This window comes from Myripristis murdjan, chromosome 7 (genome assembly GCF_902150065.1).
Source record: "Myripristis murdjan chromosome 7, fMyrMur1.1, whole genome shotgun sequence".
In the NCBI taxonomy this organism is placed as follows: domain Eukaryota; kingdom Metazoa; phylum Chordata; class Actinopteri; order Holocentriformes; family Holocentridae; genus Myripristis; species Myripristis murdjan.
The window spans coordinates 15365894-15392764 of record NC_043986.1 but is presented as its reverse complement, the minus strand read 5'-3'; the positions used below and the strand labels follow the sequence as shown (position 1 = coordinate 15392764).

At 42.2% G+C, this 26871-nt stretch overlaps 3 protein-coding genes across 5 annotated transcripts; all 3 read right to left on the bottom strand.

Moving 5' to 3' along the window:
• Positions 1-4114: 4114 nt before the first annotated feature.
• lad1 (ladinin) lies at positions 4115-12926 on the bottom strand. 2 transcript variants are annotated; one of them, XM_030055891.1, is made up of 14 exons: positions 12743-12926; positions 11602-11802; positions 10753-11026; positions 9379-9452; positions 8623-8794; positions 7804-7902; positions 7410-7453; positions 7237-7279; positions 6803-6846; positions 6593-6659; positions 5856-5990; positions 5618-5707; positions 4943-5064; positions 4115-4729 (listed from the first exon to the last, which is right to left on the bottom strand). In XM_030055891.1, exons 1-13 carry the CDS (start codon positions 12778-12780, stop codon positions 4966-4968), a joined length of 1380 nt encoding a protein of 459 aa, XP_029911751.1. In that variant the 5' UTR covers positions 12781-12926; the 3' UTR covers positions 4115-4729; positions 4943-4965. The 2 variants fall into 2 exon arrangements, with proteins under 2 accessions (XP_029911751.1, XP_029911750.1); XM_030055890.1 differs by having other exon boundaries at positions 4939-5064; positions 12743-12925.
• A 1639-nt stretch (positions 12927-14565) lies between these two features.
• Positions 14566-19741, bottom strand: tnni1a (troponin I type 1a (skeletal, slow)). The gene is made up of 9 exons (XM_030055656.1): positions 19665-19741; positions 18001-18034; positions 17781-17787; positions 17586-17627; positions 17148-17279; positions 16240-16329; positions 15897-16073; positions 15098-15211; positions 14566-14989 (listed from the first exon to the last, which is right to left on the bottom strand). Exons 2-8 carry the CDS (start codon positions 18012-18014, stop codon positions 15107-15109), a joined length of 567 nt encoding a protein of 188 aa, XP_029911516.1. The 5' UTR covers positions 18015-18034; positions 19665-19741; the 3' UTR covers positions 14566-14989; positions 15098-15106.
• A 3445-nt stretch (positions 19742-23186) lies between these two features.
• Positions 23187-26727, bottom strand: phlda3 (pleckstrin homology-like domain, family A, member 3). Of its 2 annotated transcripts, none has more exons than XM_030055893.1 (2): positions 25722-26703; positions 23187-24344 (listed from the first exon to the last, which is right to left on the bottom strand). In XM_030055893.1, exon 1 carries the CDS (start codon positions 26147-26149, stop codon positions 25730-25732), a length of 420 nt encoding a protein of 139 aa, XP_029911753.1. In that variant the 5' UTR covers positions 26150-26703; the 3' UTR covers positions 23187-24344; positions 25722-25729. The 2 variants fall into 2 exon arrangements, with proteins under 2 accessions (XP_029911753.1, XP_029911754.1); XM_030055894.1 differs by lacking the exon at positions 23187-24344 and adding an exon at positions 24514-24685 and having other exon boundaries at positions 25722-26727.
• Between the last annotated feature and the right edge of the window lie 144 nt (positions 26728-26871).

Here is a 26871-nt window from a genome sequence, read left to right as displayed (position 1 = left end):
GCTCTGGTGTCTGCAGGCAAGAGCGTCTGGGCCCGTGTGGTGTTTTCACTCTTATCGACCCATCACCTTGCTCTTCATGGGCGTCTTCCTCTGCTTCCTGCTCGGCGGCAGGCTCGCCCTCCTCCTGCGGGGCCTCTGGGGAGAAAAGGAAGTGCACAATAAACACTCGCACATCTCTGTGAGCTTGCGATAGTGACGGTGTGTGAATTGGTAGCTCATTTCCTTGTTCCCTAATCAGTGACCCCGCATGTCTCATGTCTCAGCAGTGAAAGGAATGACGCATGTAAGAGAATATTGGAAAACGTCCGACATATGCTCACAATGTTTTGTCTTCCCTTCGCCGCTGTTTCCGGAGCTCGTTTGCACATTTTGAGGTGTGTTTCCGCAGGGGTAGAAGTGAAATAAATCAACACATTCCTCTTTGACACAGTGTTCCAGGATAGGACAGATAAGTGTCTGTTCATTACACCACAAATAACCTTCGCTATACTAAGAGATAACAGAAAGCTCCACTCACAATGAGCTACCCACCTCTGGCATTTGTACCAGAGAGTGCTCAAGTGTTTGTGACAAGGAGTGATATTAAGCCTGTCCATGTGTGTGTGTGTGTGTGTGTTGCCAGGGAGGAGTCGTGGTATTATATTCACTCAACACTCGTTCTTCCAAGACAAACAGTGGGCTAGACATTTGAGACACGGACCTGCAGGCACAGAGAACCACCACGGTTTTAGACAGAGCTGAAAATGGCCCTGAAGAAGCCAAATGGTTTAAAGCAAAACGCCGGTCCTTCTCCTAACCTTAACCCGAGCAAACCCACGGCTAAACGTAACCATCTCTAACCAGTTTAAGTGTGTCGGTGTAAAACTGTGGATGTGGCGATCTCCATGATGATACTGATGCATTTAAAGCCTGCATGAAATGAACGCCAATTACTTTGACTTCCTGGAAAACACTACATCTTAAATGGTGACCTTAGGCTGTACCTTAGGCGTAAATAAAAAAAAAAATCAAATGATCACTTCCCATATTGTGTCCCATGTGGCTAATAATATGAAATGGTATGGTGATATGTTCCATATCATGTCATATAATAGGAAATCCATAAAAATCAAGCAAATTAGATGCCTTTCATGGGGTCTGTAAAATCGAAATAAAACATGTCACTTCCTTGTTCGCAGGCAGTCCAATCGCTTTTTGTGAACATTAACTTCATCCCAGAGCCGGAGTGTCCCTGATATGTGATCTTATCAGCTGAAATTCCTCCATTGCTCAATTCTTTCTTCATTTCATCCATGCAGAGAAGAGGCCGGCTTTGTTTTCTCAGACAATGTTCAGAATGTTTGAGCCTTCACACTGAAATGTGCATTATCTAATAGTGCTACAATGCCCACAAAAGCAGCCTCTCATTTGCTGTCTGTGGATTGATTAAAAAAAAAAAAAAAAATGCTTTCAGCTCAAAGCAATACCTTCCTCTGCCTCCTCCTCCTCCACCTCCTCCTCCTGCTCCTCCACCTCCTCCTCTACCCCCTGCTCCCCTGCTGAGCAAAGCACAGGTGTGATTAGTACAGCCACCCAGCGAGCATGGCAGCGGCCAGACACCCAGTGATAAGAAAGGAAGAAAGAAAGAAAGAAAGAAAGAAAGAAAGAAAGAAAGAAAGAAAGAAAGAAAGAAAGCATGAGATCAAGCATAAGTGATTCAAATGTAATCAATCCTGAAAGATACTGAAGTCAATTCTTCAGAGAGATTGATTCATTTTCAACCAGAAGTACCTTGACCACTCGATTTGCTGTTCTGTTAAACTGCATTTGAAAAATGCATTGCAAAAAATGTCAGTGCTAGAGTTGTACAGCAAAGCTCACAGTAGATAGATAGATACAGCTCCATACCTTCAGCAGCCTCTTCTTCTGAATGATGCAGACAGGGAAACAGACAGAGAATTAATGTAAAACATTGACAAAAAAAAAAAAAAAAAAAAATCTAGGAAATACATACTGCAGGCAATTACAAACACAGCTAAAAGTTTATTATTTTTCCTTATTCTGTGTTTTAGAATTTCTATCATTCATATATGTGATATCTGTAGTGCTACCACTGCTATGACTACTATAGTAATAGACTATTAGTACTACTAGTATTGAGAAAAAGGGGATGAAAAAGATATACACCCCCAACACAACACAGATTGCATGCACACACACACGCGCGCACACACACACACACACACTGTATCTCTGTGCTAACAAAATGGCAAAGCAACTATTAAACAGTAGAAGACTGATGTGGAACAGTATATATGTAAGTGATATTTAAGTGAACTATGTTTAAGTGAAGTATTTTAGACATTTACTCATGCACTGAAGCTCTGCACAGTTTTGAGTCACTGGCATTTTACATGAGTATTTCTATTTCAGATTTTATTCATTAACTGCACTACATCTGAGAAAACATATTATAGAAATATTATACTTTCTACTGTACATTTACCTGAAGGCTCAGGGTATCAGTTAATTAGTTACTAGTTTTATTTACTACCACTATGTGCTGCAGCTTCTAATTGTAGTCACTAGTAGTTACTAGTTACTGTAAGGAAGTAAATACACTTTACTGCTAAAATTTTTTACTGAAGTAGTATTGTGAATGCAAACTTGTACTTTTAATAGAGTGTTTTTATCATCTTGATATTGTTACTTTTATAGAACAGTTGGTGACTTTTTCCTCCAATGGACACAAGAGTGAAAAGTGTTTCATATTCAGTTCATGCAGCGTAGGTTAATATTCACACACTATGCTAGTGTACCGTGATTTTAGAATACACCAAACTTCATCATTCATGGTTATGGTTTCTATTTACACCAGAAAATACAGACGACAATTCGGTATCAATTGAGACAAAGCAAAGAAAGTTTTTCTGTATGTCCATTTTAAAGCAGTTGCAGTGTGTGGCTCAGGGAAACTTCATTACGGTCATTGGATGACTCATAGCATAGAAAGCACCTGTCTCAACACAATAGCATCAGTCAAAACACTGGATAACATCTACGGTGAGTAATGATGAGACTTCTTACCTTCCACCTCCCTGTGAACAAGAGACATGTACATGCATCACTATTGTTATCCAAAACAGAAATACACTCTGATCTTTCAGTACAACGGAGGTCACAAGAGGACACAAGCTGAGGTTTGGAAGATTTAAGCATAAAGAGCAGAAACAACTGAAAAATTAGACTGACAAGGTACATGAAAATGGAAAACTTGCTTCAACTTACTCCTCATACTCCTCCACCACGTCCTCGGTGTCTGACATTGAGGCGTGTGTTCAGTTGTTCAGCAACAAACCTGAACATTAATAAAGACTCAGTTCATGGAGCTTCATAAAGCCCTAAAGAAATGTCTTTCCTCTTCGTCCTGACATTATTTCACTTTGTATGACATAAAGTACATAAAGTTTATGTACTGTGCTTAGCTACATTACATACCTTTCTTGTACATATATGATGAACCTATAATATTAAACTTACCTGAGGCAAATGGAGCAATAAAGCAAGAGGAAGCTGATGGAGAGGCTCAATGTGCAGGAGAGCAGAAGAGTCACAGCAGCTAAATGTCCGCAGTTTTACTGAGCAGTGAGGACCTCCAGGAACGTGACCAAAGAGTGATGCTGGGGCTCAGTGTGAAGTGGGACAGACAGATGGAGCGGGACAGAGTAGAGGGGCAGAGTGATCAGGACCCCCTCTTGAGTTATTAATAACCTTTTAGATAGCACGTACTCCCTCTTATCACCATTCCCAAAAAAGGCTACTGTGGACACGACTGTGGGTCACAGTTAATCTACAAGACGCAGATTAACACACACTGATTCATGCACATACACACAAGCACAGGCACACACACACACATTCTCCCCCATCCAGTCACCCTTGTGTGGCACACTGCCACTGACAAAACACAGGCACCCGACACAAGTCATATCTGCAACCCCCCTCCTGTCAGTAAACTGTTTTTAGAAAGTATAGATGGATTCCACACTGGGGCTTGCTTCTTTGTTGTGTGTGTGAGAGCAAGACGAAATCAGTATGCAGTTAAGTGAGCAATAAAATCCATTTGTGATGTGCATTTCTAGTTATAAAACATTTTATTCCCTAGACAGGCAGCATCTTGCCCACATGGACAGACAGAACAAGTAGAAATAATTTTTTGGCGGACAAAACGACGACAGCAAAAATCTTATTCATACAATTACAGTCCCAGAATTCCCAGTGATGCAATTCAATAAGAATAGGTATTAGTAGACATAAGACCTTCACCTGTTTAAAGTGCTTGAAAAATCACATGAAGTTAAGGCGAACAACATGTCACTGCTTCTCACACTTTTTTTCCCTTCTGTTCACATCTACTCTTTTTTTCTCTCGTCCCCTCACATTAAACAGTGTTTTCATATCTTCCCATCCTCTTTCCACTGATGGTATATGGCATGCCAATACGTAAAGATGCAAACAAAAGTGTATGACATTAAACAGCCAAACTTTAAAAGCGACAGCCTCTTATTCAGTCTTCCAAAGCTACACATCCCCTCCCCTTTTCTCAGTACTCTCATCTATCTGTTTCACGCGTCCTCTTGCGCACGTTGGCAGTGAAAAAGAAAACATAAAAAGCTTGAAGAAACAATCAGTCGTGGCATCCATCATCCTCCAGTTCCTTTTCATCGTTTTCCATCTTCTGGTCAAAATCCTATAGATAAAGAAGGTGAAGGTTAATTGTATTGATTCTAGTCATTGTTGGCACTATTCAACAGAAAAACCACCAAAGTTTCTTGTGAACTCAGATCTAATTCATTTATGTGTTAATATTTATTCTTTGTGAAATGACCAAAGCAAAGGATTCACTTGTGTTTTACAAGTTATACAATATTTTATGTGTGTAAAATGCTGCATTCTTACCTACTGGTCATTATAGTGGCAGGTACTTCACTTGTAGGTTTTGCCAGAGCTGCCTTTTGAGACATCAGCCTCCCCTCTGCTCTCAAAGAGGCTCCTCTTGCTGGTGATGTCCACATGTCTCACGTCCTACCAACACATATTGCAGACATTATCACAAACACTTCTATCTGAAAGCAAATCGTATAGTAACCACACCAACCACTAGTAACCAAACAAAGAAGCTTCTTTCAATTCAGATAAGAGAAATTAAAGAGGCCCTACAGTTCTGTTGCTTATGAATTTTGTTAATAACAAATCATAGTTGCTTGAAAGAGGCAAACTTCATTTTACAAACAACACAGTGGATAATCTGAGGTGACTGAGTAAATGAGAAAGGTTTTATCCAGCACTGTATCCCTAAGAATAATTACATATATCCACTTGATCGTGTTATACACACATGCTTAACTAATCAAAAAGAGATCTACAGTCAGAAGCCAATTTAATACCTCCCCACAATGCGCACACAAGTGAGAGCGTTTAGAGATAAAGAGGCTTAAAGAGCACTGCTGCCACCTAGCTTCCATGTACACTTACAGCTCAACTTCTTATCACACAGACTGTATCTGTTTTATATAAATTAGTATCCTCAAAATATAGCTGTAATCGTGCAAATAGTGTGGGTAGTAAGCCAACTGACCGTGGGAATGTGGGAAGAAGCAGCTGGATTAGTCTTATTGAGCCAGCGGTTGATGCGGTCTGACATTCCAGATGTGAAGCTCCGAAATTCCTGATAACAGCAGAGATGTGAAACAGCATGGATGGAGAGAAACACTACAAATAAAGAGGTGTAGTGTGTAAGATAGTTATAGTCCTTACATGATTATAAATGAGTCGGAGCTATAGCATGAGAGCTGGCGCATTAAAGTTTGGACTACCTGTCTGGAGACTCCAGGACTGGTGGAGCTCGGTGGCGGCTGCTCCTTCTCAAACAGACCTCTCTTCCTGGACACCTCGTCCAGCAGGAACAAGGCCCTGTGGGTCACGTCTGGAGATCGCACCACCTCTGACTTCTACACACATACAGGTGGCGGAGGGGAAGCAAAGAATGATGGCAAAAACAAGGAGAGGTCAATGAGTTTGCACTCTTAAAAAAAAAAATTTGTTTGAAAATTCACCCATTTGACGTCAGCAACATGAACAAAATGTTCTTGATCTGCCATCAGACTAATGTCTACTTGAATGTTTTATATTTTTACTGTAGTTCATATTTTGACCAATAACAATAACTGTAAGAGGCACTTTAAATTTAAACACTATATATTTTTTGCAGACTGATGATGCACTTTGCCCACTATGTTTTTACACTGTTTTTATTTTGTAATATATTCTGTAATTATTATCTAATAATCCACTATTGCTGTCTAGTTGCTGTCTAGTTTTTGATGCATCGATCTCAAAATTTGTAAAACTTGTAGTTATCAAAAAGAATTGAATCTAATCTAATGTAGACTTATACCATCACTCAGCCACTGATGTAGAATAATAATATACTTCTGTATTATGTGATATGTTATTACTGTTGCAGTCCCATTGTTTTTTTGTTTTTTTTGTTTTGTTTTGTTTTTTATGCTGGCACGCTATGCTACATGTTTCTTATGTTTTGTGCACTGACCTGTGCAGCCTGGGCGAGTCTCTCCATTTTCTCCTGGATGGCCCTGGATGACAGCCTCTGCTTGGAGCTGGGCAAAACAGAAAATACAGACTCACTGCACACCTGCCCACATACATATTGATGAAAAAGCTACTATACTCAGTTTTCACTTTTTGAAAACTGTTTGAAAAAATAAATAAATACACAAATAAGATGCATATATAAACTCACCTCCTCTGGAAAGGAGATTTTTTGTCTTCATCTTGATTTTGGTCCTGATCCCAACAAGGACAGAATTAACATCAGAGACTGTACAACATCTACACATAATCAGACACCAGGCAGTATAGCTCCAGTGTACTTTCAATGATATTCCAATACAACAGGTAAAAAAATGAGGATGCAATTCGAAAAAATGTAGTCTTTTCACCCAATTATTGGATTGGATTTACATCGACTTTTATGCACTTTCATTCAAGAATACTTTGAATGATGTATACACTGCTATCCATTAGGAAAATCAACTGTTTTTTATATATATATATCAGTAATCAGTAAAAATAAGAACACTGCTAGGGGTCAGATTCAGGGGATAAACCTCAAGTCACAAAAACAGAAAATAACCACTTCATATATTATTGGGTGAATGTAAATTATTGTCTTACTGTGCTGGATTCAAACTTCTTTGAGGCCATCCGGACACTTGAGCTAAAACAGAGCAAAACAGCAGGCTATTAACACACACACACATACAGAGAGAGAGAGAGAGGGAGAGAGAGAGAGAGAGAGAGAGAGAAAGCGAGGCAGCCAACAAATACAGCCAGAGAGAGAGACTTACCTCCTTTGCAGAGGGGAATTGTCCTCTTCTTTCTTCCGTATCATCTGTGGAGGATGATGGATACAGTAAGTGTGCAATAAACAATCCCCAAGGTTTACTAAATGTTAACAGTCCATGACCGCCTCACTCGCCCTCAGTGTGCTGATGCATGATGACACTAACAGAGCATCCAGTCAACAGTGAAAGCAGGTAAACACTGCTTCAGGCCTATCTATTCAGGATAAGCCTGGAACTTGTGCCACACAAGCAAATGATCCCGACAAGCTGACAGGTGATGCAAGATAAAATCGTGTGTTCATAGTCAAATAGGCAAAGGTGAACGTCTACATCTGTCAGGTATGTGTGAGTGTGTGTGTGTGTGTGTGTGGAGGAGGGGAGGGGTGGATGTACCTACCCTGAAAGATACAGTCCTGGAGCTCTGTCTGGCAAAGGCAGGTCTTACTACTGGTTCAAAGTTTGCTGAGCCACTGGAGGAAGAGCCATTATCACTGGTCTGTACAGAAAAAAAAAAAAAACATCATTAATGGAGTTTTGGATAAGGTGAGCAGCAATACATTAAACTTTAGACAAAAAAAAGGAGTGAAAGAGACACTGCACAGTATACCAATATCCAATAAAAGAGATGTAGCTGAAGCAAGAAGACTAAGTTATCACTCTCAAAGTCCCTCAACAATGGCTTACAGTAAAAACGTCAAGGGGAACCAATTCACCAAGCTGAAAAACCTCTTACATTTGGTTCCAAGCATTGGAAGCGGCGTATTTAAAAGCATTTTGTTTTGGACGAGCACAAGGAACAGAAAGTAAAAATAACATGTACAGTATAGTTACAAAGGGTCTGATGTGGCTTTCATTGTGTTATTCGCGATTTTAGATGTTAGGAGACAAAAGGTGAGAGTGAACATCTATCAAACATTTTCTGTTCTTGGGATATTTTGATGGTCTTCAGGATTGTTACTTTCTGACAGCTGTTAGGAGAAACCCGGAATAACTGCGGCTGCCATGTTATTAGTGGGTATGTCATTTTTTATGCTAACACTAGAGGGTGCTATTGCTTTACTTAGATGATATCAGGTGGCAACAACACTGATGCCAAAGTCCATTTGACAGGCAAAACATTAAAGATGTGTATTAAGTGGTGAAAATGATATCATGCGCACACTTTGCCATATTAGGGCTCTGCTCAGTGAGTGTGTTGGTGAGTATGATGCACTACCTCCTGTGTGTGTCCATTTGACATGGAGTTTTGAGCTCCCCGAGGAGAGGGACTCTGGCACGGAGAGGGCCAGTGCTCCCTAGGGGACCGGGGCGCAGTTGGAGAGCGAGGGCTCATGGGAGTTGTGCGCCCACTGGTAGAAGGACTTTTGTCGAGGGAGATGGAGACAGAACTACAACACAGGAAACATTAGGAGAAGCTTGAGGGAAGATTTGCATGATGGAGCAGCTGTTTATTCACATCAACCACACATGGCATTATCGCTCTGCTGTTTCATGGTCTTTGCAGCACCCTCTTTATCAGTCCATCTGATTTCTTCTACAGTGTGTCACATGAAAATTCCTGTTTCAGGTGTAATACAGCTCTTTGACAAAGCTGAGAGCAAAGCCAGCATCGTATCTTTCCTTCACTGTTGAACCTGGCAAGAATGGATGTTGACATTTTAATGTTTTGGACTGCAAATGACATCAAACTGGCAGGTCACCATTTATATGCAGCTGGAATATTACAGCTAATGATTTTCACTATGACACACACCCAGTATATGTCAATAACTCAGGGCTTTATTCCCAAATGCTGTATTTACATACTGTAAAAAACTGTTTCTTGAAGACTATTTTATCATCGTTTGACAAAATGTTTGTTTCCACTGTATTTGGTACTTGCTGGTGGCCTACATTCGCCTAAAAAAAAAACAGACAAACGAAAAGAACAAACATCCTAGAGAAAAAAAAAAAAAACGTGCTTGTTCCTCACCTGACGAACTTGCGGGATGGGGTTGCCGGTGGCTTGGTGTCAGGGTCTTTGCCCAAGCACTCTCCATTTTCATGCTAACAGAGAAAACATTGGGAGAATTATCATGAACATACAGCAAACAAGCTTTAGCACAGAGTCTCCAGAGACACACCTTGCGTTACATAACTCTGTAAGGACATGCCCTCATTTGCAGCTACACTTTATGGATGTGATGAAGGCAAGTGTAATGAAAGATAAAGTCCAAATTATGACCTTAAGCACATAGTATCAAACTTTTATTGCCTATTTGCATGGTCATTTAGAATGTCTGCAAGCCATTCATAAGGAAGTGAAGTGGCAAAGAGTGCTATTCAGTAATATAACAATATACATATTCATATTTTATGTTTACATGTCCTACTTTGTATATTCAGACTGGCAATGAAAGTCTTATTGTGACTCATGTGATTGTTTTTTTTTTCATGCATATAAATGTGTGTTTGTGTGTGTGTGTGTGTGTGTGTTTCTATGTGTAATGTGAATAATGCACCTCCATGTATGTATCCACCTGATACATTTGGGCTAACACCTTCAGAGAGCATATGTTTGTGTGGGAATGTAGGTCAGTATTTGTTGCACACAGCATTAATAGTGCTCCCTGGGGAGAGGAGCATGTTCTCATCTCTGAGCTGCCTCTTGCAGGATCTGGAAATGATTAACGTGATTCTTCCTCTGCGTGGGGTAACAGCTAACTGCGATTAACCTCACGGTTGGGTGGCACTTTTGGTAGCACTCTGTTATGAGTAAGTAAAGCATTAATAGGCTGAATTCAAGTGGAAGTGTCACTAGTGTGACCCTTTCAAAGGGACTCATTTTACAGGGAAAACAGTTTATTCTTCATTTTTGTCATTAGACAGCTCTTGTGGGTTTAAAGGACAAATTCACCCAAAACACAAAAGATATTTTTCCTACAGACACCATGGAGCCATAGAGTTCCTGGGTGATTTGACAAGGTTTCAAGTCTGCCATGATATTCTCTGTTTCCCTGCACCCCGATACAATGGGTCTGCATGGGTATTTGTTTGCAGAGCTTAAACTGTCAAAAATGTACACATGAATAACTCAACAGCAACAGCTCTTTCCAAAAACAATGACATGAATACCCACCATAATCCATAGCCCTTGACTGCAAAGGTTTTTGTTGGGAACTAATTCCGGTTAACGTTAATTCATACTAACTAGGGGCGGACAGACACAGACAGGGAAGGTCGTGGCAGGATGATTGCACCAGACTAGAACGCTCACCAAATCATATCTTTTGTCTAATTTGCGTGAACTGTGAAAATATACTCCGTTTCACTCTGGTGACAGAAAACATCTTATTTTGATTCTTGCCTGTCTGTTTGTGACGGTGGTGCTGGCGGGACTGTGAGGAGCCGGGATGGGGACGTGTGCTGGTTTGGATCGGGTGAACACTGATGGCGCCACCCCCCCCTCTTCCTCTTCAACATCTCCCAGCAGCTCCACCCTGGCCGTTCCTGCTTTGTCAGCCCCCTCTTCATCCTCCTCTTCCTCCTTTTGTCGCCTCAGAGTCTCCACGTGCCTCATCCTCCTCTTCTCATCACGAACACGAAGCATTTCCACAAAGTCCAGCTGCAGCTGCTCCACACTGAGCACACACACAAACACACACATAGACATACTTACACACATTCACATGAACATGGTGGTGAACGATTCATTATGATAGATAGTCCCTGGAGAGGGCAAAAGGACCTGTCCTTCCAGCAACTGATCAAATTTCTTTAATAGAATGCGCCATAGTTTCTCCCTCTCCGTCTCTTTCTTTGAAGACTGTTTCTGCTCCAGGTACTCAGCTGTTGAGTTTTTTGACAACATCTCATGCTTGGCATACACAGTATCAGGTTGTCTTGTCTGTTTGAATAGTATAGAACTGACACACTCCCACAGGGCAAATGTGCAATAACCTGCTCTCTCTGCTCCTGAAACCCATCTGCTAAAAAGGCATTCTCTACTGTATGTAACATGCCCCTATGGGTAAAACAAATAAAGAGAGAAAGAAACAGAAAAAGATATGAGAAGAGAGAGCAAGGTGCAGCAATTGCAGAGAAATGGAGAAAAAGATCTTATCTTAAGCAATAGGATCATGTTCAGAGAGTCAGTAAATCATGTTTTGGCAAACATCAACCAATTAATCCTGTTTTACTGAATCATGACATTAACCTGCTGGGACCCTGGGATCTCTCATATGATGAGTCAGTCTCACGGGTGCTATCAGTGGTGGGCGTGTCTCTGCGTGTTGGGCCGAGGTCAGGCGAGGGGTCGGTGTCGGGGTCATCGGTGGTGCTGCTGGAGCACCTGACTCTCCTTCTCTTCTCCCTCTCCACTTCCTCCTCGTCCTCCATCGTCCACTGGCGTGCAAGGCTGGGAACAGGGTCACGATGCACAAACATTAAGAACCAGCACACATATACACAAAGCGCTCATGCATGCTATCAAAAATGATAATCAGTGCATCTAGACAAAGAGTCAAACAGAAAGTGAAACAGATGCTCTAGCCCAGTGGCTGATGAAAAGATAACTTTAAAGCACACACAGTAGCCTAAATAACCCCAAAGATATCCAAACAGCCTGTATCCACTATCAAATCAAAATATGAAATCTTCAGAAATGAGAAATGCAATGAACTAGTTGTTTTTTATAGCCAGTTAAGGGAGATCACTGTCGTATTATAACCGTTATACTGAACCTGCTTTACTTGTTCACCAACTGTTTATGAGACTCACCGGAGGCTGTGCACGGCTTAAGCAAGATACATTGAATTAAATGCTGGTGTTATTCATGCAGGGGTGTATGTATTATAGCCTACACAGCACTTATTAGCACCATGTACAGCTCTGTCAGTGCAAAGCAGCTGGAGGTCAAACTTGATGCTTTGATGATCCTGCTTGATTGACACACACTGTGATACTGTGGTAGGCTACAAACTGCTTCTTCTTGTTTTAGCAGTATACAACAAATTAAGAAGCAAGCTGTACAAGCATCACAGCAGAGCTAATAGCCCCTGTCGGCATAGGCTATCATTGTGACATTATACCACAGATTAAAAAAAAAAAACATAAAGCACAATAAAGCAGGTGTGAGCTCTCTGTTTACTGCTGCAGGCACATTGTAAGAGACTTACATATGTCACAGGACACATGTAAGTCTCAGAGTTGCATATTTTTCAGGGTGTATTTTGCGACTCCATAAAACCCAGTGTCAAAAAATAACAAAAAACAGTAGTTAGAGTAAAGTTGGTGCGCAGCTCTGAATCACAGGTGTTACATTCCGGAGGAAAAAAAACCGAAAGCTATAACCTTACCTCGACAAAGCCGACCAGTTTTTCCGACTGATGGACATGTTGGGTCGAAGGTATAGGACTAAGTTAGAGAAATTAATACAATGTTGTATGTTCAATTAAAAAAAAAAAAAAAAAAAAGTTTCCAGGTGAACTTCGCTCGCAGGCGGAAAGAAGAGACTGGCACTTTCAGGGCGGCAGTCAATTTACAGTCAGAGCGGCAGGTTACAAAGCAGTCCACCTTTACCCCGCTGCGCGGACATGTCACGTGACCACAAGGTAAGCTACCTGAGAGACAGAGAGAGAGAGAGAGAGAGAGAGAGAGAGAGAGAGAGAGAGAGAGAGAGAGCTTGCCCATGTATGGTGGAAGTGTGGAAGTTAACTGGCTGCGTTGGTCTTGTGATAAACATCTATTTTTTTATGATCGGATTCAGGCGAAGCGACTTAGCACTCTTCTGTGATAACGAGAACGCAGTGATATGCGATTAATAATGATAATACCAATAGACTAAAGTAACGATAATAACCTGAGTAATAATACAGTATTAATCATCATCATCAAATACTCTTCCGACAGGAAATATAGTCCTTGAGTTTAAGTGATGGTGGTTGCCCAGCCATACTTGGCAAAGAGTATTTAGATCTAGTAAATATTTGTATTCCATTAAAAATATTTAAATGAGCATATTTATTTAAACTTATTTAAATTAACTGGAACTGCGTTCAAAGCTGTGCCTGTATCAGGTAGACCATTCTGTTTTACAGCAGCTCCCAATATAACGCAGCCTAACAGGATAGCCTGTTTTATGGGCTAATGGTCCTTATTTTATTTTGAAGCGAGGCTAAAAAAAACAATGTCCAGCTGATTCGCTGTTCAGCTGCAGAGTCCATCTGTACAGTGTGAGTCAGTTCGTTTGTTCTGGTGTGACCACACCTTTCCTTGGAGCCAGGTGGACTCTGACCTGTGAGGCTGTGGCTCAGTCCGGCACAATCACCCCCCCACCCACAGATGTGCTGCACCCACCACCCATTCAGCCCACACCTCTGTGCACATCAGCTGAGATGTCCACTTTTACTGACAGCTGACTTTATTTTAATCCGTGTGACAGCATACAAGCAAAAACCATCAAGATAAGAGAATAAGTGTAGTGTTTGGTGTTGACCCTGATTTATCATTTTGTAATAGCTGTTCAGGCAAAAACACAAACCTGCTCAAGTGATATGGCAGTGTGTAACACACACCAGCAAGGTGCAGCTGCATAATGTTGTTTGTGTGTGTGTTATTTCATCCTAAAGCAATAAAGACTGAAATCTCTGTGTGTATGTGCGGGTATGTGTTACTGTTTCTTTGTTAAGGCCTAAGTTTAGAGCTGCATTTTCCAGCCTGGGCTTGCAGGGGACAAGCACAGACACCCAGACACACACATACACACACCAGGTTTGTCTGAAATGCTCCTACACACCAGCTCAGCTGTCGTCATTTACTGAGCGACACATGACTGCTCGCACACTGAAGCATTTTTGCATCCAGTTTGATAAGGCGATATAAATGAGAGTGCCATTTCAGAGGCACTTCACAGAACGCTTTATGAGCATGCAAAACAAACTGGGGCTGTGGAGGAGTTATACAGCTATGGGCCGGATGCTGCCCTGAACAGCCTTGCAGCTGGCAGACATAAGCATATCAGCAGAAATGCACACAGACACCCAACATGTGAGCTCTACTGCAGCAGCACCGCTATGTGAGAAATAGGTTGCTCATTAAGCAGAATTACTGAATTCACACAGTGAAAGAGCATCACTAAGAAACGTGATCAAGTTTGTGTGTTTTATTGTGACACCAATCAGCAGGTAAGTCTGGGTACAAAATTGAACATCATTTTTTAAAATTTACAAAACTACCAGCTACACTTACAGTAGATCCCCAACAAAGAAAACTACATCAACCATTTTATTTGGACCAGAATGTGTTATAGGCTACACTGTCTGTAGACTGAAAGCTGCTGGATAGTTTTTAATATTATCCACAGCTGTTTTGTAGCCCTACAAGTTGCATTTATTGATTTTCTGTACAAATACCAGCCAAACACTCTGAGGTTTAACAGCAATATTAGGTCTTGATAACAACACAAAGAAAAGTAGACGGATTGACATGTAGGTATGGTGATTTGTAAGACCTAAGCACTGAATAGCAAACAGATCAGCTCTTAAGTGCAGAGGAGAAAACTTTGTAGGTTTGTGGGGGCATCTTCTCATCGCAGGGGGGCATACCTGTGGAACAAAGAGAGAGACTGACGTAGAGATGTGGGGATAAAGAGGAAGTTAAACTTATTGAGATGCATAAGGAGTGATGGTTTTCATATGACAGCAGCAGCCCACCTGCTGGTTTCACTGAGCGGGACCCTTAGCAGCATCGAACATCTTCTTCCTTCCTTCCATCCCGGACATGGCCTCCACGTTCTTCCTCCAGTCACTGTCCTCTACTGGCCTCTTCTACAGACAGACAGACAGACAGACAGACAGATCTTTGTAGACTTCTTTGAAAGTGACTGGGAACTAGAGCAGGTTCAGAGGATCTTAGTATCAATTATTGTTGCATCTAAGCCTTTAAGACCCACATTCTCCATTTGCAATCCCCCGAGAGAATACTGTGTAACCATACTTGTTCAACTGGTTTACAACGCCTACACACACACACACACACACATACACAAACACATGCACACACTGACCACTGAACAGAACTTGACACAAAAGCTACTCTCCTGTGTACAATGGAATCATTGTCTCATGTGATGTACCTCCACACACACACACACACACACACACACACACACACACACAAACGGTTGCCGCCCTGTGCTGTCCTGCTGTTCAGTATCTCAAACACACCCCACGCACACACACACACACACACATGCTCACACACACTTTTCCAGTGTTCCATGGAACATTAAGCAGTGACGTCACCTGCGTATCTGAGACTTCACTGTAACTCTTACCTGCACACTCAGCCTCACTCACACACCTCACCTCACCTCTCACTCACACTCAGTGCTGCAACTGAGTTTAGCTTTCGTTGGTTGGACTGTGATTGTGTTTATGTGTATGTGTGTGGTGTCCTTTTTTTGCTGTGTTATTGTGATATTTGCTATTCTGTTGTATCTCCTTCACACACCTTCTCAGTGTCCTCTTTCTTAACAGACTTGAGGTTGGCTCGAAGGTCCATGGAGACTTTGTGCTTGGAGCCCAGCAGGGAGCGAAGGATGGCATCAGCAGACACACGCACTCGCCTCAGATTAGGCCTCTTGAATTTCCCCCTCAGGTCCAACACCTTGATGTTCAGGTCTTTAATCTGGGCCAGGGTCAGAGATTGGAGTACCACATGATTCTTTGAACTTAGTAGCTCCTCAGAGTTGCAGCAGCATGCACTTAAAAAAAAAAGTAGGACTCCTATGGTGTTCCATCTATAAATATGTTTGTGTGTCCTGCTCTGCCTACAGTGCTGCACAGCGTTTTACCTCACGTGTGTTGAGCATGACTTTGGCTTCAATGTCATATCTCTCCTCATCCACCACATCTATCTTGGCATGGAGCTCTTTGCACAGGTCCTACACACACAAACACAGACATTTTTGCAGTTATAAATTCAGTGCATTCAATTCCATTAAATTAAGAGTATATATGTTATGAAAGGGATGCATTTACACGCTTGGCATTTAGCTAATAATTTTATCCAAAACAACTTAGGCCAGGATAAAGCTACAAAATAATTTGGTCTATCACAATATTTATCTCATCAGATTAAGAGTTCATACTGACATAAAGTTTTGCCATGTCTCGATCAAGTCAGGCCAGGTCATACATTTGATCTCAACCAGTCTATACATGCCTTTTTCACAACTGTGGAGGGATGAAGTAATTACCGGAATAGTATTAGAAGTAGGTCTAAGGAGTTGTCACACCAGTTAACAAAAGCCAATTCTTACATGGTAGACTTTTTGTCGGGTGCCAGGGGCCGTCCTGGATCACAAATCTCAATTCTTGCAACATATCATACTTCATATTCAGGGCAGCATGATACTGGAAATTTGTCGGCCACAGTAAAACAAAATCATTCAGTCATCAGTTCATGTTATCTGACCCCAGCATTACAGAGATCGCAATTTGAATAATAATTACAAGCAACCAGTATAACGGTAAGGAGTTAAAAGGTCAGTGCTGTAGTGCACTATCCTCATAGTGAAATGTTTTGATTAGAGCAAGAGCTGCTGTTAGTAGGCCTGTTTCCTGAAGAACTTAGTTTTAAGTCTTGAATAATGACCTTGGCTTATAGAGGTAAAGGGGAAACAGCTGGGCAGGCTCCACAGTTTTGATATGACGTTTGGAGATGATATTTGAGAATCTGGGGAGATCGAGGACACGTCACCTGCAACTGTGCGAGGGTCATGCCACCGGTGTGTAGCGGAGGAGCTCTCTCTGCCAGGTACTTCTCTTTCTCCTCCTCTTTGACCAGGATCTCCTGCTCCAGCTCCTCCTTGGCCTTTGCCACCATCAGACTCTGCAGGAGCATGATGCATTGGGACACATTGTTCCTGTTCTACTTTTGAGTGAGTCTTTCCTTTAATGTTCTACTGTTCTACTTTCGTTTTGTTTATATGCCGGGTGAAATATTTGAGGACACACACTGGAGGCTTTGGATGTTAAGAGTTATAGAAATATCTGGAGGGTGTATGGCAGAGCCTCATCTCCCTGGTACAACAAAGTACAGCAGCTCAGAGGGTTACTGTGCTGCTCTCTTGTGGTTAAACCCATATGTTGCATTATAATTGAATAGAAAATGACACAGTTTTGTATCCTCTCTTACCTTAAGCATCAGCTTCCTGGATGCTGAGATCTTGGGTTTCCTCTGGATAGAAAACATGATTAAGGACGGTGACAGCATAATAAAAGTTCTACTACCTCTCTGGCATTATTAGAAAAAAAAAAAGCTGAATCATGTCTGTATTTTAGTACCAATTAATCCATAAATTTCAGTATAGTCTCTGGTATAGTGTCTTACCTCTTGCCTGTGAAAGAAAAATAAACAAAATGTAAGGGAAGAAATGCCAAAGCTTAAAACTCAAACCATGTTTGACAATAAAATGACACAAAGAAACTTTTTGTACAACAATGTGGTGTGTGACTCTTTGCATGCGTAAGTGCATGCTTGTGTGCAAGCAAGCGTGCGTGTGTATGTGTGTATAGGATCTATAATAAGAGCACAAAGCCTCGTCACTCACACTTGTTCAGGCATCCTGCCGATGTGATCTCAAACTGGAAGAGAGACAGGAGAGATTAGACACACACACGCACACGCACAGACACACACTAAGCAGTTGTCAATGTTTGTTTATCGGCTCTTTAAAGGGCCAGATCATCTTTCCTCAGTGAGTTATAGCGAGCTTTCAGAGTGAATGTGGAGTCAGTCTCCAGTCATTAGCCTGTCAGCAGGCCAATCATACAAAACTCTGAACACCGACTTCTGTTGTCCTGCTCATTATCACTCCCCTTGACGCTCATTATACATACTTTTTGGAAGTGGAGATTGTGGTTGCTCTCCATCCTGCTGCATCTTTTCCTCACAGGATTTCCACTTAAAAATTCTCATTAGTTTGTTGTATGACTGCTACGCAAATGTAACAGGCATGTAAAAGTTATACAGTCACAGTTAAAATCTTTCAAATAGTGCTGCATAACTGAAGTGCCTTTAATGAAACATTTTGTGTGTGTTTCTCACGAGAGAGATGTTAAATCTTTTTAAGGTTGTTGTAAAGACGCCGTGTGTGTGTTCTGTGACACACTGAACGGGGCAGGAGGTGAGGCCTTGTTTTAAGCTGTTAACTTCCCCTATCACCCTCCTAATTCTTTCGTCAGCTCATAACTGTAGTGGTGTCTCCATCTCGTTTCACCTCATCTTACCTCTCTCTGTGTTTGTTTCATTCCCCTGTGCCCTTTCTCACCCCAGCACCATAGTTTCCTCACTCACCCCTTCCCCGTCTCACCTTTCCTCACCCGCTGCTCCAGAGGATTAGGAAAATTCCAGACAGATAGCCATTGCTCCATCCATCCCTCCTCTCTATCATCCCCATCTTTCTCCTCGGGATTATCTTGGGGAGAGGAATTTAGAGTGGCCCGTCTCCCCAAATAGACCAGGGGACAACTGATAGACAGCTGTGGCAGGGGGGTTATGGTTTGTGGTGCCGAGCGCCCGGCTCAGGGATTTAGCGTTAGTAGTCCCTGATGCTCTTGGACCTCTGTGGTGCAGCCAACTTGGCAATGTCTAGCCAGGGCAATGTTCTTCGCAGAAACAGTCAAACCACTGCTATGGTGTTTTGGAAAGTTCAGGTTAGCCTGGGACCGGAGCAAAACTACACACGCCATATATTTTGACTGACCAGATTGGCTTATTTGTTCAGTTCATCAGTCCTCTAGGGCATAGTGGCCGAGGCAATTTGATAGTGGTCTAAGTAGAGCCAAGACCACAGCAAGGAAACAAAGCCTCTCAAATTATGCTATTGAGAGAAAGACATCTTTTTTAAGTGTTCACACATGTAAAAAGTTTGTAACTCTCTGTCCCAATTTCTGTCCCAGTACATTGGAATGAATATCAGTTTATATGTATTAATCATATTAGGAAGAAGGACTTCACTCTTGTGCTAGTTATGTTAGAAAGCTTAAAAAGCTCATAAAGACTAATTGGTCAGTTCAAAATTGAGGACAAAAACCATGTAAAAAGTTGTAGTTGTTGTAGATGTTGAACATTCTGCAGATTTTCAGCAGTTTTCTAGATTTAGATTTGTTTTTTATCTATACAAATTGGATACAACACAATGCATGCAAGGGAGGGTCAGGCCAAATGCTACACCTTCACAAAGTCACAGAGCACATCATGCAGGTACCTTACCAGAGACAGCGGAGGAAGTGAAGGCTCGATGAGCAAACCGAGAGCAAGAGAAAGAGATGGGACAAAGGCAGGGGCCGGTTGGACAGATCGGAGATGAGACTTTGGGATGTATGTCCCTCTATTTAACTGCACCTCCCATTGTCTCACTCTCTTTCTCTTTTGTAAGTGGAGGCTATTATTAGTCTCCGCATCTTTCCCACTGCCTAATCTTCCTCTGTCCATTTGTCTCTCACTGATTCATTATAAACCAGAGGTCAGCAGTTAGAGCCTGGAGCTTTGGTGGCCTTGCATGACACAGGAGGATGGAGGTGGCTCAGGAGATGAACTCTTGGCTGGGTGTGTTAGATTCCCACTGGGCTATATAAATGACAGGGAATACGTCCTGAAACAGAATTTAAAAAAAAAAAAAAAAAATGAAAGAGCGAAAATGAAGGGGCTGATGCTGATCATTACTGCAGCTGGTAATGGATTTGGCTTGTGCCAACAAACAAAGAAAATTGATAGGCAAAAAAAGAAAGTGTGTGCGTGCGTGTGTGTGTGTGTGTGTGTGAGAGAGAGAGAGAGAGAGAGAGTGAACACCACCTGTCCTGTGGTAATGACAGGGGTCTACTCTATTGTTACCCTATGACATTTTTGCTACTCTCACTTAAACCTTTGATACTATTTATTGTCACACACATACGCACACATGCATTCATTCACACACACACAGATAGAGAGAGATAGAGAGAGAGAAAGAAAAGGGTGCAGGCCAGTGCCCAAACAAGTAATCACAACCACACAACCTTCATCTACACCCTTTAAAATCTGAATCATTTTAATGAAATTCTTCTCTAAAGGGGCAGATTAAAATACCAGACGAGCTTCCAGGGGGTTTAGCTGTGTTGCTTCAACCTTAAGGGCTGCTCTGCTATGTCTGCTCTTTTTTATTCTGCTGGTGGGGGATGCCTTGCTGGTGAGGGACAGATCAAGATAAAGAGAACAGTGGACCACACACAATACTGGATACCACCCATCAAATACAATCAGTTTCTGGCTTTCCTGCACTCAACCGCTTAACACAGATGTTGATGTGGGAATTGTTCTTTCTCTCTCTCTTATTTGCAAAAGCAGATCAATTCCATTCCTGTGGTGGGAAAAAATGGACCACCTATCACACATGTACTTTGTGAATCCAAAACCCCAAATTATGTCACAAAAGCCAATATTATCTATGTTTTATCCTATTAGTGTGAGTTTTTGATTGATATTATACAATTGGAGAGAGCCATCCATCCATTTGCTATTGTTGTTTATCCTAATCAGGGTCATCGGGGGCTGGAGGAAGGCAGGGGAACGCCTTGGCATCGCAGCTGTCGGACCTATTTGTTTGTTTGTTTGTTTTTTTTTCAAATGATCTCCTTATATGTCTTCTGTGATTTTGTGTATGCGATTGAGTTCACGTTCTCTGACTACCTGGTACTGGACTTTGGCTCGGCCGGAACTGTCTATTTTCCGTCTCTCGTTTGCTTCCAGGGGACGTTTGAGCTTCAGCACCTATTTAATAACTTGATCCCAATGTTAATGACATGCCAGGGGAATGTTGTGAGAATTTTGCACATCCAGGGGGTTAACAAGCCGGCAGACCACCGATCTACCAACTTCCAGAACCTTCCATGAAAAGAAAAAACAGAAGGTGTGAGATGATATGGGACATTTCACAGAGCGCTACGGTATTTGAGGTTTATGTGCAGCTGGGAGGGGGTTGTGTATGTCAGGGCAAATTGAAAAGGGATGTATGGGGAGTATAGTGAAGATATCAAATGCATGACACACACACACACACACCTACACACTCACAGATGCAAAACATATCAGATAAACAGGACAGCTGTGCAGTTGGCTCGGATGACTGGCATCAAACAGTGTGTAACAGCCGCCGTTACATAATAACTTTGATGTACAAGCCACAGAGGTGTTTCACAGACAAACACACACACTTTGCCTAACATGGACGTAACTGCTTTAACTGCTTCATTGACACTGTACAGACAGTTAACCTCTCAACGGCAGAGGCAGACAGCCCTCTAGTGGTTCAGCATCCACACAGCAGCCACATTTGGTGAAATCAGCGGAATGGGCCAGTTTGGCTCAAAAATAGGCCTAAAGGTCATTCATTTATGTGTCTTCTCTCTCTCTTTCTCTCCTTCATGATCAACACAGGCACCGATAAATGAAAAGGCATCTGTCATATTTTCCATGATGTCAGCGGGCAGCGAGAGGACACATATGTGACCATGCCTGGTGCTCAGATGCCTGGGCAGAGAGCAGGAAGATGCCAGGGCAGCCACCCATAAACCACCTTTGTCAGTCTTAACACCTTGGCTACACGGAATAAAGTGTTATCCTGACAGAAAGATTAAATTTTGGACAGGCCGAGGTAAAAAAAAAAAAATTTAAAAAATTAAAAAAAAAATATTGAAATTGCAAAAATTTGGTTTGGGTCCGGAAAGCGGAAGTCAGTGTGTGTGTTTATGGAATGAGAAGAGCTGACACTGAACAGAGGCTAGTATGTTTTTGCCAGGGCATTCCACTGACACACACACACACACACACACACACACACACAGGCACACACACACAGGCACACAGACACTCACACACAGACACACAAGTCATTTCATTTCATTCAGTGTTAAAATTTTGCTTTTCTTAAAACAGGTGACTAAATCTCCCATTTGTTTCCAATGCAGTTTCATGTCTTTCAGGAATTTTGCTGAAAAAAAAAAAGTGTAAATATGTTGAGACAAGACAGAATGAGGCAGACCAGCCCACTAGAAGCAAAAACATGACACTTGATTCAAGACAGTTCTGGAAACAAGTTGATGACCACTGGAAAGAAGTTATCTCATCCCACTGGCAGATCCTCTTATTCCCTTATTTTAAGAAAAACAAGATTTCAACACAGAATAACACTTGTTAAGATGAAGATTTTCGCAGTTCAAGTGTGTGCAAACAATGTTCGGGACTATTAATGAAAAAATACTTTCTGATGTGCATGCTCACACGCACTATCTCTCTTACATCTAACTTTGCGATTATTATTATATTGACTTCCATTCATTTTTACAGCCTTCTACAAACTATCCCTAATCTTAACCAAAACCAACACATGCTTAACCCTAGCCCTTAATCTAAACCTAATTCTAACCTTAATCGGTAAGTCAGAATTTGCCTTTAGTTGTGACGACTGGCCAAAATGTCCTCATTTCAAGAAATGATCCCAGCTCTGTTGGTTAAAAACGCGTTCTTGTCCTCACTATGTAGCATTTATGTGTTAGGTACACTGATCCATCATTGGGAAGTGGAGTTGTCTCCGGTCTGTCCAGCGGCCCGGTCCCATGCTGACTCATGCAGTGAGGCAAGCGTTGGGGTTTTCCACAGTAACCAGAGAGCTCACATATACAATCAGCTCTTTATCCCTGACCTGCACTGAGCACCACAGCCACAGACAGCACAAACACAGGCTTTTGCTATTTTTGACACACACTGGCACATAGAAAACATGCTCGACGGAGAAATACGCGCAAAGCTTCGCTAATTAGAGTCTTCTGATGCTGAGACCTTGATGAATGTTGTGTAGGGTGTGCACGTAAGTTTCTGTACGTGAATGCGCGTGGGTGGATGTTTGTGTGCAAATGCCTTAGGCTCATTGCACTTCTCATTAGTCTTCAACAGCACAGAGAACAAAAGGCGTCCTGAGTGCACAGCACAAACACGCAAGAGCAGGAGAGCGCTGCCACGGTGTGTGTCTTTTCCAGAGGCTGTAACAGCAAGGTTAAACCACAAATTGGATCCAGATGCAGCTCGCCATGAACAGTCTGAAACTAAAATAATTTGCAGCTCACCATTTAGATTTTTATAGACATTTTATGCTGCAGTATTTCTGACATTCTCTCTGTAAAGAAACACAAGCATTCTTAGGAAAAAGAAACTCGAGTGAAACATCTCAGGACTGACTTAACGCCACCACATGAGAATGCAGACTAGGGCTGACAAAGTACATTTTTTTAATGTTTTTTTTGGTACGGTAATACTGCACATGGTCTGAATTTCAAGAAATATTGAGTACAGTGAATATAAACAGAATGTTTTTTTCCTATGTAAACTTTAGAAGACATGCATAGCTGTTCAGTCTATGAGCGAAAACACTCAAAGCAAGTCAAGTAGGTGAAATATTTCCATCAAAAATAATACAGTTTCCTCCTCTTTCAGTTCCTGTTAAAGATATGCTGCTGAAGTGTTCCAGGAGCTCAGAAATTTGGTCCAGAAAAGGAGATATTTTTTGAAACATCAAGGCACTTGAACAGTATCCAGCTCCCAAGCGCACATTTTCTGTCCAAATAATCTTTACTGTTCTGAACATTGACTTCAAAGGCAACGATTGGAAAAATCAACAAGGTGGAACAACCACCTTAAATCCACGATTACACCGGATTTCTCAAATTTGCATGAAGGCGTTACAAGAACATATAGAAAGACAAGAAGCGTGTCTGAGGCTCTTGCTTTCAGTCCTTTAATCCATATGCAGAGATGGTCTCATACGTCCCATAATGCTGTGCGCCACACAATCAGTCTGATAGATTCGGTGGCTTCTTCCTCTCTCCATTCTGACTGGTTCACTCCCAGGAAGCAACAATCCTGCAGGAAGAAAAACAGCCATAAATTAACATTTTACTGTGCTTACTCTGGATTTTTACTGCTGCGGTTTATGTCAAGGCAAGTGACCACGTTGTAGTAAGCACATTTGCAGCGAGTTAAAATACATTGTTACCAGGCCTACTAAGTTAATTTGGGCACTTGCCTACTGCAGCGCTCTTAAGGAAGCATCTCTGTAGATTCCTGGGCCATGAGCTCATAGTTCAGACTTGCACACTCTCTCCATGAACACTTGGGAATTCAATGACCAGCCTCAGTGAATGAATGGTACTGGTGTCGCATGTTGGTGAGACGTTAGTGATCGCATCCTAAATGTCAAAAAGCTGAAGAGAACAAAAGGATGGATACGCATATCTCTGGTTCTTCATTTGCATATTATGCATTAGGAGTATGTATACATATGTATATGTATCTATGTATTTCTCCCTCTGTGAGTGTGTGAGTGTGTGTGTGTGTGTGTGTGTGTGTGTGTGTGTGTTTAAAAATACTTGGCTGCCTAGTGAGGGAGAGGCAGGCAGATGTTATTTTGGAAGCTCATATTGCAATATAATTATGTCCTCAAGTGAGAGAGGGTTTGTGGGTTGCAGTGGAAGCAGACGACCATCACCCCTGAAACACATTTACAAACCTCCTGCGATCAAAATGAACATTACTTCAGCTCATTATCACTTATTAACAAACCTTCAGAGAATAAGAAATGATCACTGATATCAGCTGTTGTAACTGTAAATGAGAGGTTGCAGTTTGGATATTAATATAACCTGAAACACTTGCTTGGACAAAAAGCAAGAAGAAGTAATAGGGGAATAAAGCTGCAACAATTAGTTGATTAGTCGATTAATTGATGAAAAGATAATCATAACCGATTAATCGGTCAATTATCAAGAAAACAGGCTATGAATATTGCTCATTCCAGCTCCATTAAGGTCATGATGCTGACATTTGTTATCTTTTTTGAATTCCTGCCACCATAAAAATGCATGTATGTGTGTGTGTATCTACCGACAGATGTTGCTGCTGAAGATTCTAATGGGGGCCATTCATTCTTTTTGACACTTTCTAGAGTAAATTATTGATTGATCAGAATAAATCGACACATCGCTCAAGAGTGAAAACGATCACTGATAGAAGCTCTTCATGGGAATATTTTTACTTTTGCACACTTGCCGTGTTAAGCCGATACTTTCAGTGAGCAGGTAGGATTACCGTGATTTAGGCCCTACTCATGGACACGTCTGACACTGGGGTTGGACTTGAGTCATTCCACCGATGGGACAGTGTTGTCAGCTGTGTGTCTAATAGTCTCATTAACTCACCGGGCTGCATTTTTTTTCTCTCAACAATAAGGTTTAAGTTTACCGGTCTTGTCAGAGAGCCTCATCCTCCCCGCTGCTGCCCAGATGCGGCGAGGACAGGTGCCGCTTCCTTCCGGTCTGCACAGCCTTCAGGTTCTTGTACCGCACGAGCGCCAAGGCGATCTCCGCGTTCCACGCCGTGCCGTCCTGTGGACACCGAAAGTCAATTTCCTTGCCCGTGGCCATGACCACGGTGAAATACACCAGCCCTCTCTTGTACTCCACGCAGTCCACGGTGGCCATGCGCTCGAACCGGAGCTCCTTGGCTTTGGAGGCGCACGCCGCGCTCTGGGCATCGCCGCCGCCTTTGCAGTTGTGCAGGCGCAGGCCCTCCTCGGTGAGCACGCAGCGCTTCTTCTTCCACAGCTGCAGGAGCCCGCTGCTGCGCTTCTCCAGCAGCCCGTCCCGCATCACCTTGACAGGGAGAGACATGGCCGCGCCGAGCCGCGCAGTCTCCAGCAGTGGGTTGAATCTCAAATTAAGAGACAATCAAGACTTTATCAAGATGAATCCATGAAATCCACGCTCCAGATGTTGTCAGTGTCACATGTAGGAGAGATTTTAGTTCCCGAAGCCTACCTATTTGAGTTGTGGTGTTAGAGTGAGCATACAAGATGGAAAACGCTCTGATATAATCTGCAGCACGACTATAAGACAAATCGCCTGAACTGACTACACTCTGTATATGTATGTGTGTGTGTGTGTGTGTATGTGTGTCTACTAGCTGATAGGCTGGTCCGCCTGGATATGTTTGAACATGCCCGGCTCCTCTGGACCTTCTGCCCTTCCTTCACCCGCCTCCTTCCCGTGACGCCAAGAGATCCGGTCTGTTGATGGCATTTCCAAGTTTGTGTGTGTAGCGTGCTCGGCGTGTGTCTCAGAAGAAAGAGGGTGTGTGTGTGTGTGTGTGTGTGTGTGTGTGTGTGTGTGTGTGTACGAGTTTGACATAAGGATTATTTCTCGGGTTTATGCCTCCCATGAGGATCACAGTGCACCTGCTTATTGAGGGGGTATAGTGTCACCCTTTGCTGTCAGTAAAAACGAACATGAATTCCTATTAAATGTCTTATTCCTAGTTCTTATGTGAAAATACTCCTTTGAGTCAGTGTGGATGTTTTATAAAAGTATTTGGGACAAACTGTGTATCTCTTTCC